Genomic DNA, 16,280 nt, shown 5'->3' with positions numbered 1-16,280 from the left:
TAGAACAAAAAGTAAGAACAATAAATGACTAATTTGTCAGTCACACTCGACAAACGGTTTCTTAGCTCTGCATGTAAAGAGTTTTAAATCCTTAGCGTGATCCTGGTTCAGCTTGTTTTTCACCAGAACTCTCTACAACTAATGTTTATGCATGACTTCCAGTCCTCTCTAGAGACCAACAAGGTTGTCCTACCCAGCCTTCTGCACTGTCCCGCGTGTATCTTCTTGAGCTTGATGCCTTTCTGGATGCCTGTCGCCGTCATGACGCACTCGCTGGGGTAGGTCTGGCCGTCGCTGGCACACAGAGGCTCATCTTCTGGGGGGCAAGAGTCCGGCGGGCCAAAGATGAGGGGCTGGCGGGTGAGAGCCTCCACCCGGCACACGATGTTCAGGCTGTTTTCACTGTCTTTACAGGGGTCTGTGGAAACACCAACAGTCATCAATGTATGCTGCAACAGAGAACGGCATGTAACACAGTCTGATGTGGGAAACGACAGAAAAACAAATAGTTTTTTTTATGAATTAGACTCGAGGGGGATTTATTATCAAAAACATCTCTGACCAAGAAAAACCAGAACAGACTGTGATGTGTCCTGGCTTATTTAACTGTTAAACTCCTCTCCAAGAAAACTTCTGACGCCCTGTTGCCTGTGTTCTGTAAGCCGGCTTTATCAATAGTAAACAACCATATGTGTATTATGTGTTTACCCGGATATTTGGTGAATCTGTTATCAGCTCATGTTAGACATAATCAGCCTAGGAGAGGAGAGGAGATAAGGAGAGGAGATAAGGAGAGGAGATAAGGAGAGGAGAGGAGAGGAGAGGAGAGGAGGAGATCTGTCTCACAGATGTTATCAGAGGCCCTGAGAGCAGCTCAGAGTGGGACCTCGGATGTGAAAGGGAGACAAGGAAACAGATGAAGAGACAATCGGTTTGTATTGCTCCCTTGCACCTCCCCTCATTCCAGGGGAGCGCTGGTCTGGCATGCTCGGCCCTATCAGCCCGTGATCATAATGGAATTGGTTTGTGGATGTGTGGGATGGGGGTGTTGCTCCTTGAAACGGGAGCCCAGGCTTTATCCTGCTCGCCACGCTTTCAGCATGTGGGAAGACAAAGGATTTATGTAGCACCGTGACATATTAAATCACTGCCAAGCTGCCGGCGAGTCATTCAAAACACACCAAGGATGAAACACCCTATCATCAGGAAAGGAGTAGAAAGAGAATGAGAAATAGAGAATATGGGGAAATGGTTTCCAAAGACCTCTGGCAGCGATACAACCAGTGACAATGCTGGGACACAAAAAGGAGCAGGGCGGTTTGGATGCAGAGGGCCGGGAGGCGGAGTGACCGCTAGCCAGGCCTCGGATTGTTTTCTATCAGCACAATGCAAAGGCTTGCAGAGACTAGCAACCGAGCAAACAGGGGTTTTATCGTAATGCATGCAGTGTCTCTGCATGACGCAGTGCCTCAGCCGCCAGCCAGACCATTATCTGAGAGAGAGACCATTACCTCCCATTAACTGAGAAGAACAGCTTCCAGGATCCATGCTTTTCTCTAGCTGAGCAAGTAGGGTAATTACGAGAAGAATGGCCTGTTTGCTGCAAAAACTAGCAGCGCAAATAAATCAACTGCATTTGTCTGGCGAGGGCTAGCAACTTGAAATAGCCAAGGCTTGAGATGAAATGGCTTTAGGAAGATTTAGAGGAGCATCAGGGCCGACTGGTCCCCTGAGCCTTGGCCCTCCCTAAGGAGCACAGGGCAGCTCAGGTCACGTCGGCTGACTCGTGCTGAATTTATACGATCAACCTTCTGCCTGTGGATCTACGCATCCATCTCTCATTGCCCACCACTCTACTCTGTCTCCTGCAGGCTCCTGTTGCTAAGAAAGAGAGTTAGTGTCTGCTGCTTTCCCTCCATCTGGCTTGCCACAAAACAAAAAAAGAACTCAAAAGTTGAGCGCCTTGGGAGTAAACAACTACTGCCTGATGATAACAAGGAATCACAAAAAAAAAAAAACCCAGACAAAGATGACAGTTCTGAAGACATGCGTGGAGAACACAACAAGTCAAACCGCAGGAGTACCTGAGCAATGCAAAGCTACCTGAGTGAAAAATGAGAATTAGCAGAGGTGTGCCCTAAGTGGATGTGTGGAGACAACAGAGCAGGGCTAGTAAACAAAGGAAAGAAGAGGAGGAAGTCTTTTATTAAGCATTTCCACAATCTAAAATTTCCTCTCTGATTACACCATTACAAAAACCACAAGGTTTTGTGCTAATCAGACAAATGTGAAGTCGGTATCTGACTGATGGGCACGTGTCACTATTAGTCACTATTCCCCCTGCAGTACGAAGCCCTGCACACAAGCCTGGCCTGAGTTAAACTTCTGTATTCTGTGGATATATGACACATTTATAATGCAATTAAATATAGAATAAAGTCATTTTAAAGAAATATCACAACGTTAAACTTAGATGTGATTAATGTCGCAGACGGAAAGATACATCACACACGATTAGGATCAATGGCGACTAAAAAAACGGAAGATCTAACAATTATTTCAGTTTCTGGCGCTGATAAATGAAGTCACTTTGGTGATTTTTTTCTAAAGACAAGATGTCTGTCAGACCCAACGGGGGGGGTTTTGGGGTTATTGCTCAACTGATAAAAAACAAAAATCCTAAAGGAAACGAGCAGAGTACTCACCGCAGTGTCCTTGGTACTGCACGCGGATGTTCTTCTGGTTCTTGCAGGCGTGCTGATGGAGCTCACACTCATTGGGGTAGTCCTTTCCATCACTGCCACACACTGTCTGCTCAGGCTTCCCCTCACAGCCGAGGGGGCACATGCATTTAGCCGACAAGCCGTCTGAAGACTGGACACAGGTGCTGCCGTAGCTGCAGGTCACCTCGGTGCAGGGGTCCTTCAGAGCTGCAGACAGACACACAACACATGACAACAGGGTTTAGTCAGAAGCAGAGGACTGTACATCTGTCAGCGTGCCAGCACACTCACACAACTACTGTACGCTCGAGTGCATCGTGGATGACAGGCCACCCCATCTAAGTGGCTGCTGGTGCACTTTTAGAGGCCGGTGCAGTTATTCTGGTTTTGAAGAACTACTTGACACCTCTGGGCTGTGATGCACTGACACAGCTGTCTACTCATACAAACAAGAGCAGCGTGAACTGAATCAGAAGCTTTGCAGCAGATTCACTGTTGCGATGCTCAAGCGTGCTTTAATCGTCCAGTGGTGAAAAGTGACCCAGTGAATATTTACCTTTACACAAATGAGATCAGGAGGGTGGAGGGTGGAGGGTACCCCCTCTGGGGACTTGGCTCCACCCGAATTAAACAGCGTGTCACTACCACAGGGTGACTTATTCCAATGATATCAGAAGGTGCAACTCTTCATTTTGCCTGTTTGCCACCAATGAGGGCAGTTCTTGGGCCTCATATGCTCAACAAAAGGAAGCTATGAGATTACAATCTCACAGCCCGATGCATATTTATGGCTGCGCTCTCCCACGACGTCGGCAGGCCTCTCATTTCCGAAGCCTGTCACTTTTAAAATAAATATTTAACCACGTCTGATATCGTCCCCCTTTGGTTTACAACCAACATCAATGAATTTAATTTAAAGGGGGGGAGTGTACATATTGGATCACAAAGTCTTTGCTGTGCATTTTGCTTTTTTTTATTTATTTATTTTCACCTCTCCTCATTTTGAACAGATGACAATAGCCACATGTGTTTCAAATTCACCTTTTTTTAAATTTAATACCTGCCTCCAGAATGAAATGGCATCGGCTTGTTATTAAGAGACTGGATGTGTGCAGGAAAATATATTATGGATGTGTGAGGAGACAGGAGTGCTACGGGGAGTGCTCTTGATCAAAGGATATCCCCCTACCTTGCTTTCCTCATCTTCATGACACATTTTCCCCCCCTTTTCTTTTTTTTTTTTTTTTTCTCTCTCCTGTCAAGTTCTTTTGAGGTTTGAGGTGAGTTAGACTCGTTAGCGAACACTCTTTTCATTGTATATTTGTGCCGTATTGCAGCAGGAACTTTGAAACTGACTCTAGACCTAATATACTTCAAAATGAGGTACCGGATTAGAGCTGCGACTGAGGGAGACTGAGGCTGTAAAATGACTGAAATCAGAAGTCATTACTGGAAATCAGACGTCTCTGTGAGCCGCTGATGGCATTTCAACAGCAGCCGTGTGGACCAGACGGCGACTGTGATGCTTGGACCAATCCTGCACATGAACTCTGAGACACCGGTGACTGTGGGACACGGGGCTGCAGTAATGATCTTGTTATATGTGTCAGAGCAGGTAGAGGGTCGTGGTAAATCACAAACACAGCTTACATTCCCTACGCATTCACAGAATAGTTTTAGTATGCTGAACCAGAGTGCACGCTAACAGATAAAGCATACATCCAAAGCCCCGCTGCTGTATGGAAGCTGCATCCTGACTGTTTCTGCAACACGGCGGTTGTTAAGGCGAAGGTGGCCGTCACCGCTACCGAGGAGGAAGATGAGTGAGACACCCAGTGATCCTCCTCTGCTGTAAGGAGGGCCCCTGTTTGCTTTGAGACAGTGAACAGCATCCTCCTCGCACTTCTTGATCTCATTAAATAATAGCCTGGGCTTTCTCTCTCTCTCTCCCCAGCGTTCCCCTCCTGCCAGCAAAGCCAGCATGTTGACAGGCAGCGAGGGGCGGGAGTGATAGGAAGGGCCACGAGAGCGAGGTAGAATAGGAAGAGGAGGTGGGGCTCTTGATTTGAATGCTAACAGGGGCTGATTTGGATACGAAGCCCGGCTTCGATGGGGCGTTAGTGCAGATAAGCCTCCTTCCTCAGACTCAGACAAGCAGGCAAATTGCCTGGGCGAATGTGATCGGTGTAACAAGCACCAATGAGGAAAAAAAAACCCAGACAGAGGGAGAGAACATGATCTCCACAGCAAACTTTAGGGATTTCTTGCTTATATTTTCTCATTATCATGTAAAAAGTGGCAAAATGAGGAGAAAACACAGAGCTGGCTTCGCTACATTAGAATGATCCTCGCTGCCAATTAGAGCCGTCTCCCTCGCCGGAGTAAAGCTCAGCAAAGTTTAGACTGCAAGGATAAAGAGAAAAACAGATCAGGACATGGACAGACAGAGATGAATACAGCAAGTGACAGAGAAGCAGCAGCATTCCAGCACAAACTCAGAGAGAGACGACATCTGTAGCTTCTGATGAGGCAGGAGAGACGCCCCAAAGAAACACTGACACTATGGGGCCCAATTAAAAGAAGATTTCTTTATATATTTACACAAATGCTGAAACTGACTTCTAATGGAGGCTAAACTTTGAGTTATTTAGATTAGTTGGTGCACTTTTCTAAAATCCACCTCCTTTGAAAACACTTTGGACTCCTTCCTGTCAGTCCTGAGTTTTAGGGGCTCTTCTCACTGAACAGTTCCTCTGGTTCCAGTCTGATCATGAGCTTGCAGCAGCTGATTGGACGCACATTCTGGTATTGTCTGCTGGTTAAGGGACACATTGCGACCGGACTACCTGTGTGCTTAATGTGATAAGCTGTGGTTGTGATAAACTGCTGCAGGAACAGATCAGCACTGCTTACTTTAAGGTGTTTGCGTTCAGACTGAAGACTTGCCGACATAAATGTCAAATGCAAAGTGAAGATAAAGAGACAAGAAAAAGGACATAAATCAGCCAAATACTGCAGCTCATCTCAAAGCTTTTTTGACTTCAGTTTAGCGACAAGAATGAAAATAGAGAGTTCTGGAGACTAGACGTCACTACACTGTTTACAGCTGCTCTAAAAAGAATAACGTTTTATTTAACGGTTCTTCAGAGGCTCTCTGGTAGTTTGGTGAGCAGGGTCTGGGTGACGGATTTAGATTTGCTCACTGGAAGTCTCCTACTCTGAAGATACCGTATTTCATACCTTACTTCTCGCTAACTGATTGAAGTAGACAGAAATGTTAATAAATGGCCAACAACTATGTTCGTGTGTATAATAATTTGATTAAAATGTTCAAACAATCGCTTATTTTTTAAAAGAGTTTCCACCGTATCGGGTGAAGCCATTTATGGGCCTGGAGGAACCATTTCGATGCTTCTTTGAGGCACCTATGGAGATTCTTTAATTAACTCTTCTCTGAAATAGCTTTTTAAAGAACCTCTTTTGTGGCCGAAACGTTCTTGGTTCCAGTTGGCATTTCTTCTTTTCTGAGTGTAGACTTTAAATGTCCAGTCTTTTTGAACTGAAGCTCTGGAGAATTGTGCTTTTGTGTGGACGAGCCTAAACCTCAAAATGTTTGGAGCACACGTTTTCTTCTGCAAAAAAAAAAAGCTCCAAACCCCACATTAAAAGTCAAAATGCATGCCGAGGAGAATATATGACAACTGTGGAGGGAAACATTTGCACCGCTGGCTGTGTAGTTTGGTGCAGAAGTGTCGGTAGTTTAATTACAGAGTGCAGCGTCTCTTTATTGAGTATTACTCTGACATGAAAACTGAACCTTCAGCACGACGCTGAAGAGCAGCTGATAGGGGGTGACTGCTCCCAGAAAAGTGGGGCAGAGGGGTTTGGAGAATGGGGATTACAGTGATCCTCTCCCCCTCTCATCTTTCCCCCTGGCAGCCAGCAGACAGCCAGGCAGGTGGGGAGCTCTGCCGCTCTCTGATCCACTGTTTTGTGCTGCAGTTTATTAATGCTTCATTAGGGACAGGGAGCTGTCAGCGCCGTGCTGGCTTTACTTGATGCGCTGCCACCACAGCACCAGCAGCAGTCCAGATGTGTGTGTGTGTGTGTTGGGATTCATATATGCCAGTGCACGTGTAGACGCAGCCGTGGAGTCGAGATAAGTCTGAAGTGAGTTTGTGTTGTCATGCACGCATATCTGTGCATGTGCGTGTTCTGTGTGTGTTGTGCTTCCTGTTGTGCTGGTAGTGAGAAGGCTAATCAAATGCAATGATGCAAAGTGGGGGGGACCTGGCAGTGTGTGTTCTAATCAAGAACCCCCCACCCCCACCCCAATCACTACCAGGAGATGAGACAGACAAAAATAAGTAAGATTGGAAGTGAAACCGAGTCTGCAATGAGGGATCTCAGTTAAAGTATTGAGAAACTACTCCGATATTCAGTAAAACATTCATACAGTTGCAGTAAAAATGCAGAAATGTGCTTATTAAGGCCTTTTCAGACCAGAGATGTGCAACACTGCTGCTTCATCAGTCGGTTACCGTGACGGCATTGATGCTGAAGATGCTGTTGTTCTCTGGAGACGCCACATTCATCCTGCTGCTGTCTGATGGTCTTTAATAAACTCAGAGGAAAGTCTCCTGCAAACAGCTGGAGGCAACAGACTGGCATGTTAACATTCAGAACCTGGATTACTACTTTTACTTTTTTGCTCTCTGGTATGTCGTGTCTCAATGTGGCTGCATGCAGCACTCATGCCATGTTGACAGTGATACGGTTACATATCTAGTCAGGTTGTCGTGACTTGTGAGGAAACGTGAGCAGACGTGAAGCCGGTGTGTCCACATGCTGCCAGATTAATGGAAAGCAGTTCATGTCTGCAAGAGCTTTTTGCTTTAGAGTCAATTTTTAGAATGTACTTTTATAATAAAACAAGTGGCTTTTGCTTCTCATCAATTAGCAACGCTGACACTAACTAGATGCTCATCTGTCCCGGTATCTTAGCTTGGAACACTTTACAGTGCCCTAAAAGGACCAAACCAGAAAAGAGAAGTGAGTATGAGTCTATGAAATGTCAATGTTTACTGTGTTTATTATGTTTACGTCAAGGGTTTGTCATTTGGGGAAAAGTGCAGTGAGTCAGCTGCAGAGTGACAGAAAAACAGAGTACTGGTGCACTTTAAGGCAAAAAAAAAGGAGAAGCTGGGCACGTGAAATGCAAGAGGACCACAACAATGGACACTTGGCATTGTTTGAATAAGCAAGTGAGGAAAGAGGAAAAGAAAGCCAAGGATAGATTGGATTTAGAAAAAAAAAACGGCCGACAGCAGATGAAGAGGTGGTGTGGAAGTCGTAAGAGAGGAGTGTGCGGAAGTGAGATAAGGGAAAAGGTCAGAGAGGGGGCAAGAAAAAGGCAGCATGGAACGGTCAGAAAATTAACAGACAAGATCAACAAACACCGAAATCCAAGAACTAAATATGGATGAGAATGTGCAGCCAGACATCCAAACCAAGCGATGAGGAGCAGGAGGCAGGGACTGAGGGAAGGCCAGAGGATTAGCCGTCCTACACACACACACACACACACACACACACACACACACACACACACACACACACACACACACACACACACCCTCTCCTCACTGTCTCTACTGCGAGGCCAATGGCTGGGAGATGATTCTCCATGTTTGATGTAGTTCTTCAAAGAGGCCCACTGAACAGCAGCTGTTGCTCTCTTTTACACGCTTTGCTGTTTTTACCCTTGAGAATGGAAAATGAGCCACAAACAGCCCTCATCATCCTCCAGTCCCGGTCACACTCACAGTGAAGGCGTGGCGCATTAGGACAGTGTATCCGGACAAACGGAGGCGCTTTAGGAGACAGAACAGGGTCTCTAAGACAATAACAGGGTCCAGCTGATCGATGTTTAGAGAACACGCCAAACACGACGGTAAAATGCTGAAATGTTCAATTACTCAGTTCTGTTGCACCGTCGCTGTCATTCTCCAGCGGCAGATAGCTCACGCTTGAAAGATGCAGTAAAGCACAGGTGGGTGCTGGAGTGACTGCACAAGCCCATTTACTCTGCTGAGTGACAGAATGAAGGCAGGACGGGATTAAAGCGTCTGAACGTGGCATTTATGACAAACACAGACGGAGACGTACGGGTCCCTCAGAGGACAGCGCACAATTTTACAAAAAAAAAAAAACTTAAATTGTTTAGTTAAACAAATGTTAACACATCTAAGAAATGTCTTTTAGAACAAAAGGCTCACGGAGCCTCGTGTGGCTACACCCCCTTGTGTTTGATAATCGGCACAATCTAGACAGGATTGAACACCATCGAGGCAAACGTTTCAGAGGGAAAAGGTCAGTGACGAACCAGCAACCCTCCAGCGAGCAAGACTGAAATGAAATGAAGAACCTGCTGAATGTGGTGTCCTGCTCATTAGGCTGCATACGGCATCGTCTCAGCATCAACGTGCACGACAGTCACATCACGGGACGGCAACGTGCAGCGAGGCAGACTGACGGGGAGTCTGTCTGATAGACCACTTCATAGGTTTTCAGTGTTTTGTGTGATAAATATGCTAACTGTGATCTCAGTATGTATCAAAATCAGCCCGTTTAGCATCTTGGCCATAAGCGTTCACCTGTGTGGCTTCAGAAAGGACGATGCTGACCAAGAACAGACCCTCTGTCAGCAGTCACCACACCAGGTGACACCATTAACGTGTTTGACCATTTAAAGCAGCACCACAGAGCTCCGTATGAAGAAAGTCAGGTCTGAACCCACCCAAAGCTAAACACCAGTCTGACACCAACGGTCCATCATGGTCCTAATCAGGCTTAAAGAAAATGTGGTGATTACATTCTGACCAAGTGAGTGGTTGATGGATCAAATACGCTCACTCGGGTTCAGCAGAACAAGCTGAAGCACAAAACTAAAGCATGAGCAGCTCATGGCATGGCTAACAGACTGTGAATGGTTCATGTGTCAAACAATCCAGACAGTTAAACTGTGACGACTCACTTTATCTCAAACCTGTGATCCAGATGAAACCTAAGAGGTGAAGACAAACAGTCCTGATGGACAGTCTCTTTAACCTCAGGGCCTCTGGTCACCTTAAGAGGCTGCCGGGAGAAGTCGGCACCACCGATTGGAAACCTGTCAGTGCTCGTACCAAGAGCTGTGTCTCTTGGATTAAGGCTTTTAAAAGCAACAAAGAAGATCTTGGCGGCAAAATAAGTTGAGGAGTGTAGTCGGAGATGCTATTAGGGGCTCTTTGTTTACCTCTTTGAGGCCAGGATCCACATAATCAATAATGCATTTATGTTGCTTTCAGGTGTTGAGTTCTACGCTCGGCACCACTGGACCAAGAGATGAAACAGGTTAGACCCGGTTAGCAGCACACATTTACAGCACAGCAAGGGCTCACTGGTGACATGTGTTCATCACTAAAAGATCTGAGAGCCACAAACAGGAAACATGACTTTAGGAAAGCTTAAAACCTTTGAGCCGATAAACTGACAGCAAAATGAAAAGAGAGCTGTGCATTCAGAGCCACCGTGGCCCCACAAACACACACGAGGACTCATTTCAGCACATATGCTGCAAGTTTCCTGTCATTAGCTCCTGATTAACGGAGCCGGCGATGGTGCGAAGCCAAAATCAGCACTGATGCGCAGCGAAGCGTTGGCTCATCATACTTGGCCTTTGCCATTCAAACGCTTGCTAATGAGTGATGGCCGCTGGGCACAATATGCCGTTCAGAGCTGCTACAAAGTCAGCTGCAGTGGGTGTTTGGTCCTCAACACAAACAGGCACATCTGTGTGAGGACGGCATCAACGCACACTCCACATGAATGCATGATAAGCTCAACGTCTGACAACTCACTGCCTTATCTCGCTTCTCAACTGTGGGATGTAAATACATGTCTGCTTGAGAGTTCTCTGTCAGCAAAACATATAAGAGCAGCTCCATCAGTAACCATCCTGTGAAGGCAGATATTAAGTCAGTGGTTTCAATCTGGGGCGAAGGACTGTGTAATGGTTATAAGGAGAAGGCGATCCTCGTGAGGACTAAGCGGTGCATAGATAATGGATGAATGGATGGATGGGGCTGGGCAACGCAGCTGAAGATGTTCAAATGCTGATAAGTGGAAACACTTTGAAATAAAGACCAGCAAGTACTTGGAACTTAACCACTGGTAATATTTCTTATGATAACACAACAATAAAAGACACACTTGGCTGGATGGTGACACCTCCCTGCACCGACCTCCACTGGACGTCAGACCTGTCATCGCTGAGGTGGAGGCGGTGGGGAGACAGGAGTGTCCAGTCATGAGCCGGGCCAAGAACTTTTTACTTTTTTCTTGCAGGGTAACTGTGGCTCCCTGCTGGCCTGAGCCACCACCAGGGCAGGTCTAAGGTGTGACTGTGGAGGCCCAGGTGGTGCTGGGCTGGAGAGGCCTGCCTAGAGGTCCATGAGGAGAGTGATGGAGAACACCACGCTTCAGTATTAAGGGATATAACAGGCTGTTCATGAGGCAGGGAGGCTCTGAAACTACTGAACCTTCTATCAAACTACCTTCTTACTGGTGTTGACGAAGTGTCTGTTGGAGGACGACAAAACTAATATTTACTTTTGTTTTTTCATGACTCTACTCAAATCTTTTAGTTCATTCTCATAAATTAAACACAGTTTCTTCTGCATGTGCCATTTAAAATGATCCAAAAACTAGTTTGCTTTAACCAGATTCTGCGTCGGGTCGCCTGTGATGTTTGACTCTGTTTGTAAAATTAAAAATCATACAAATGGAACTGATAAAAATGTGATAGTTTAGCAAAATGACTACATGAATTTTTTTTTTTTTTAAATTGCCAAAACAAAAACGTCATCATTAAGCAAAGTCAAACTCGTTGTGCAGCTGTGACCGACAACCATGTGGCAAAAGGTCGTGGGTGTTTCAGCTGAACAGGAGCAGATAGAAAACATTAACTCGTACAGCGTCTATAGGATGTCCTGTTTTTCTGGTGTTCTGGAAAACGTTGTACATGTTGAGTCCAGGGTTTTTTTCAATTCTTGTAAAATAATCAAAGAAATTCAACTTTCTGTTTTTTTTTTTAGATTTATGGCGTTATAACTGCATCACGCTGGAGAGATGATGTTTCTGAGTTCTCTCTGCTTCTAGCGGTGCTGTTTTCATAGAGGAAGCAAGACTTTATACTGCAGTGAAAAATGAGGGGGGTAAAAATCTGACAGGAGCAAATAATAATAAAAAAAAATATCCAGAAGTGCTCAGGGTTCAGAGGGTTAAAGCAACTTTTTCCTGTGTTTGCCCGTCTATCTCTCCCTCCTGCTCTCTCGCATACACCAAGACATTTGCAATCAGATAAAGCGCTCAAAATCAGCATGCCCGGTTCAGCCTTTCAGTATAGGACCCCATTAACATGACAACAATTTAATTTAGGCTATTTTGATAAGCCTCCTGGAGACAGACAGAGGCAGCACGAAGCTGCAGGAGAAAGTACTGACATTTATTCAGAGCAAATACGAGATGAAAATAACTTGGATTGATTCTCTTCCTTTCCTGGCAAGCATGATTACTGCAGGCAGGCACAGTGTGCGCGTCTATTATTCTAATTGTGAAGAAAATTGTTAGCCCTAGGAGCAAGAAAACAAACATATTTTAGGAAATTAAGGTATATTGGCTTATCTTTACATTTTCACAAAGTTGGAATGGCGTTAATGTGATTGGGGTAAACAACAAGCAAAGGAGCATTTATACGGTTGCCGGAGAAAATAAGTCGTACTGGTCAAGTGATTCTGACAAACACCATGAAACGGACCTACTCTCCCCACGAGCAGCGCTTAATGCCGCCTTGCTTGGTTTATTCCACTAAACCCAGATATTGAGGACACACCGGAGAAGGGTGGCAAATGTGCACGCTCCACTGCGACAAACAAAAGGCAGGAAGTCTGTCGGTACCTGGATGGACGAGAAATGTTGGGCGCCGCTACAGCTCCCCTGGTTGGGCTGGTGCAGGGCTACAGTCCCCGATGTGGAGGTCATGAGTTCGAATCCCGCTCATGGCTCTTTCCCACACATCCTCCCTCCACTTTCCTGTCTCTCTCTCTCTCTCTCTCTCACTTCACTATCAAATAAAGGCACAAACGCCAAAAATATAACTTAAAAAAAAAACCCCAACAAGTCAGAGGAACTTCAGGAACAGTTTCAGGCTAGTTGTGGAAGAACCAGAAACTCATTTTATGAAACGCTTCTTTATCAGCTCATGTGACAGAATTATTAGTTTTCATTTTGTTGATGGATGTTTTTGAAGTTGTAATCCTGAATGTTTTTGTATGACTGCTGTATTTATGACCACTATTTACCCATTTAACCCCTGAACTCCCAGTAGTTTTGTTTGGTTTTCTTGGGCTCTGGTCACATTTTTACTCACTGTGGGCTCATTTATCACCAGAACACCAAATCCTGCACCTTTATGGAGACAGAACAACCTCGGCTGAATGTAGAAGGACTCAGAAATGTGCTCTGTGCAGGATGACACAGTTAAAAGCCATAAATCAGAAAAAAACAAAAAAAACAAAGCTGAATTTCTTTGATTAGTCATTTTAGAAACTTTTAAAAGCCACAGATTGATTCTAACAAGCACAGCTTTTGTTTTTACAAGTGTCGATGAATGTTACTAATAATAGAAAAATAAAAGGTAGCTCAGCTTCGTACAGATATTTTCTACTCACACCTTTAATGAGTTGTCATACTTCACCACCTGCTCTGTCAACACAGCCTCAGCTCAGCTCGGTTCAGGCCGATAATCTGTAGTTATGAGACCGTGAAAAGTTACGAATCTGTGTAACTTTGATCATTTTTAGAAGACCACAGGCCTTTCCACCCTACGGGCAGGTTTTGGTGTTCATGTTTGCTCTGTCTTAACGTTGTGCATTAGCTTCCCTTGTTACTGGTGGATACACCGATGCTGCACGGCGTTCAAGCTTCCCACGGTCAAGGGCTTCACCAGGATTCTTACATACGTGCACCTCATTGTTATAGTTTATGTTTTTCTCCCTCACAATGAAGTAACGAATGTCTGCTATTCTCCACTGCTGCTAACCCTTCAACAATAAAAGTATTCAAGCGAAAGATGAACAACTGCTTTACACCTCCAGCTCCTTGTCGAGGCGACCACCTCCTCCTGCTGCCAGTTGGAGCAGCTGATTGAGCAGAGTCATGTGACATGAAGGGAAATTAGGCACCATTGTTCTGTAATTGTCAGTAGAGTCTCAATATAGGTCTAGTTTTCACAAAAAGCCTTCTGTATGCTTCCTCCAGGACAAAGGGGGATAACTTCTGTCACCCTGGAGGTGCCTCACGAGGAGCAGGCATTATCTGATAGAAACAACAAAGCAAGCCGTTTAGATGGAGGCCCAGCGGGGAACCGTTCACTTGTAGTCCACAGTCCTTTCACAGTGGTACGCCATGAACTGACTCACTGTTTTATCACTCTGCAGTTCACAATTTTCAGAAAGTAGAAGCAAACATGCTAGTTTTTACTGGAGGTTTTGAATTTCATCCTGGGCAGGTGATGGGAGTTATGGAGATTTCTGGTATTCCAGCATCCTCCCATGTGTCTGAACACGGAGCCCAAGGTTGCTGCTGTTGGCTTCACAGGTTTGCAGCTGTTGCTGTCCAAATTTGGGGATGTTTATTCAAGAGGAGATTTCATAAAATAACTTAACTTCAGGGTTAAAGCATAAACTGCTCAGAACAACAACACTTTTTTTAAACTTTGCTCCAGGACTTGTTGTACAGTAGGAACGCACCATCGTGAATGTAAAGTCTGCATTTATAAACTGGAACAGACTGCCTTGTAGGGTTGTTAGCATGAAGTATAAAGTGCATGCCACAGGTGTTACTGTCTCATGCTAATATGTAGTCAGGACACTCACATACAGCACCAGAATCAAAACTGCTGCTTCATGTTTTTTAGTCAACATTTCTTTGTTCCAGATCCTGAGGACAAAGACTGCTGGATTTCTCCATCACATACCAAACCAGGTGTAAACAGCACCTCATTAGCTCGATAACATGAACACCAGAGAACCTGCGTGTCCTGATGGCCGTGATCAATAACCGCTGAGCTGCTTCGTCTCTGAGACGACGCAGTGCCAGTTGATGCTCAAACACATTCATGTGACTATGAGGCAAAAGGTAAAAGTTTCACACCTGCTTGCTCATTTCACATCAGCAGTGGGATCGACAGTCAGTCCACTGAAAGACCAGCGCTGTCTAGTTGGCCCTGTGCTGCCACCATGTGAACGCTGCACGACTCTGGGGAGCGAATGCACACGTATGACGGCACTTCAGCCCTAAAAGCAGAGGCTGGCATTGACGCTGCACGCAGACATGTTCTACAAAACATTACTCTGGATGATAATCTATAAATGGTGTCAGAACAGTTTGATTCTCTTCCTTCTTTCTGACAGTCAGGGCTGATTCACAGCAGATCGGCGACAGCACGGAGCTGTTTTTGTCTTTTCCGTCCATTTCTGTTTCATTGTCGAGTGTGGTGTGATCACACAAAGGTGACGCACAACGGCGCCTTTACATTGCACCAGAAAGAAAGAGTAGGTTCCCATGAATCATATGAATCATATAACACTTGATGGTGACGAGAAGAATAAACTCAGTATTGTTGAATATATAAAATTACATCCAGGCAGGGTCAGGGTTAGAGAATGTGCGGTAATGAAGGAACCACATGTATGTAGCTTAAAGTACGCAGCATGAAGCATACACTGGAATGCTAGAACTCTTAAACCTGACCGGACATACCTCTGATGGTGTTCTACTGCACACAGTTTCAAACAAATGATTAATCAGCTCCACGTGGACCGAGCTGATTGATCCACGTGAGCCACGGAGTGACGACGAACGATGGAGAAAAAAAAACAAACCTAACAAGCAAATATTGTTGAGAGATCTGGCTCCTGACAGTTGTCACCATTCCTGTTCCGCACAAAACAGGATAAAATATCCACTATTGTCTGCTGAGTTGGTCGTTATCCTCGTATTTTCTACACTGCTCTGCTTTTATTATTTTCACTCCTTTCCATCTCTCTCGAAGTACACGCGGTGAAAATAACAAATAACAATGTATTATTCAGGAGAAGCCAAATGCATAAATACATTAAAAAGTCTCAAAACACAACCCCTTGTCTGAGATTAAGCAGGTGTGTGTGTGTGTGGATGTGTGTGTGTGTGTGTACATAATGCCTGCAGATTCTAGAGGTGAACACCGGAGAGGAAGAGCAGGATGAAGAAGAAGACGAAGACGGGATTTGTCTTACAAGTATCAGTGGTCGGAGACGAGCGGAGCAGCCAGTAAAGATGGATGGAGGATTCCTTTATCGTCTCTTTACATGTGAGAGTGTGAAGTACGATAACAAGGATGTATATTTTTTCAATCTCGCTGTTTGCAAAATGCCTGCAGTGTGAGTATATTTCACTAAGTAGGCCTCTGTGAGC

The 16,280-nt window shown here is 45.1% G+C and overlaps 1 protein-coding gene across 1 annotated transcript in view; it reads right to left on the bottom strand.

The window, feature by feature from the left end:
• agrn (agrin) overlaps positions 1–16,280 on the bottom strand; it is a 280,800-nt gene that overhangs the window by 88,835 nt on the left and 175,685 nt on the right. Inside the window, exons 5-6 of the mRNA XM_008282560.1 lie at positions 2,706–2,930; positions 194–418 (exon numbers count right to left, since the gene is read on the bottom strand). Coding sequence (XP_008280782.1) covers positions 194–418; positions 2,706–2,930 — 450 coding nt within the window. The remainder of the gene's footprint in view (positions 1–193; positions 419–2,705; positions 2,931–16,280) is intronic.

The sequence above is a fragment of the Stegastes partitus genome, unplaced genomic scaffold (assembly GCF_000690725.1).
Source record: "Stegastes partitus isolate 25-593 unplaced genomic scaffold, Stegastes_partitus-1.0.2 Scaffold276, whole genome shotgun sequence".
Classification (NCBI taxonomy): Eukaryota; Metazoa; Chordata; class Actinopteri; family Pomacentridae; genus Stegastes; species Stegastes partitus.
This window is presented reverse-complemented; position numbering and strand designations above follow the sequence as displayed.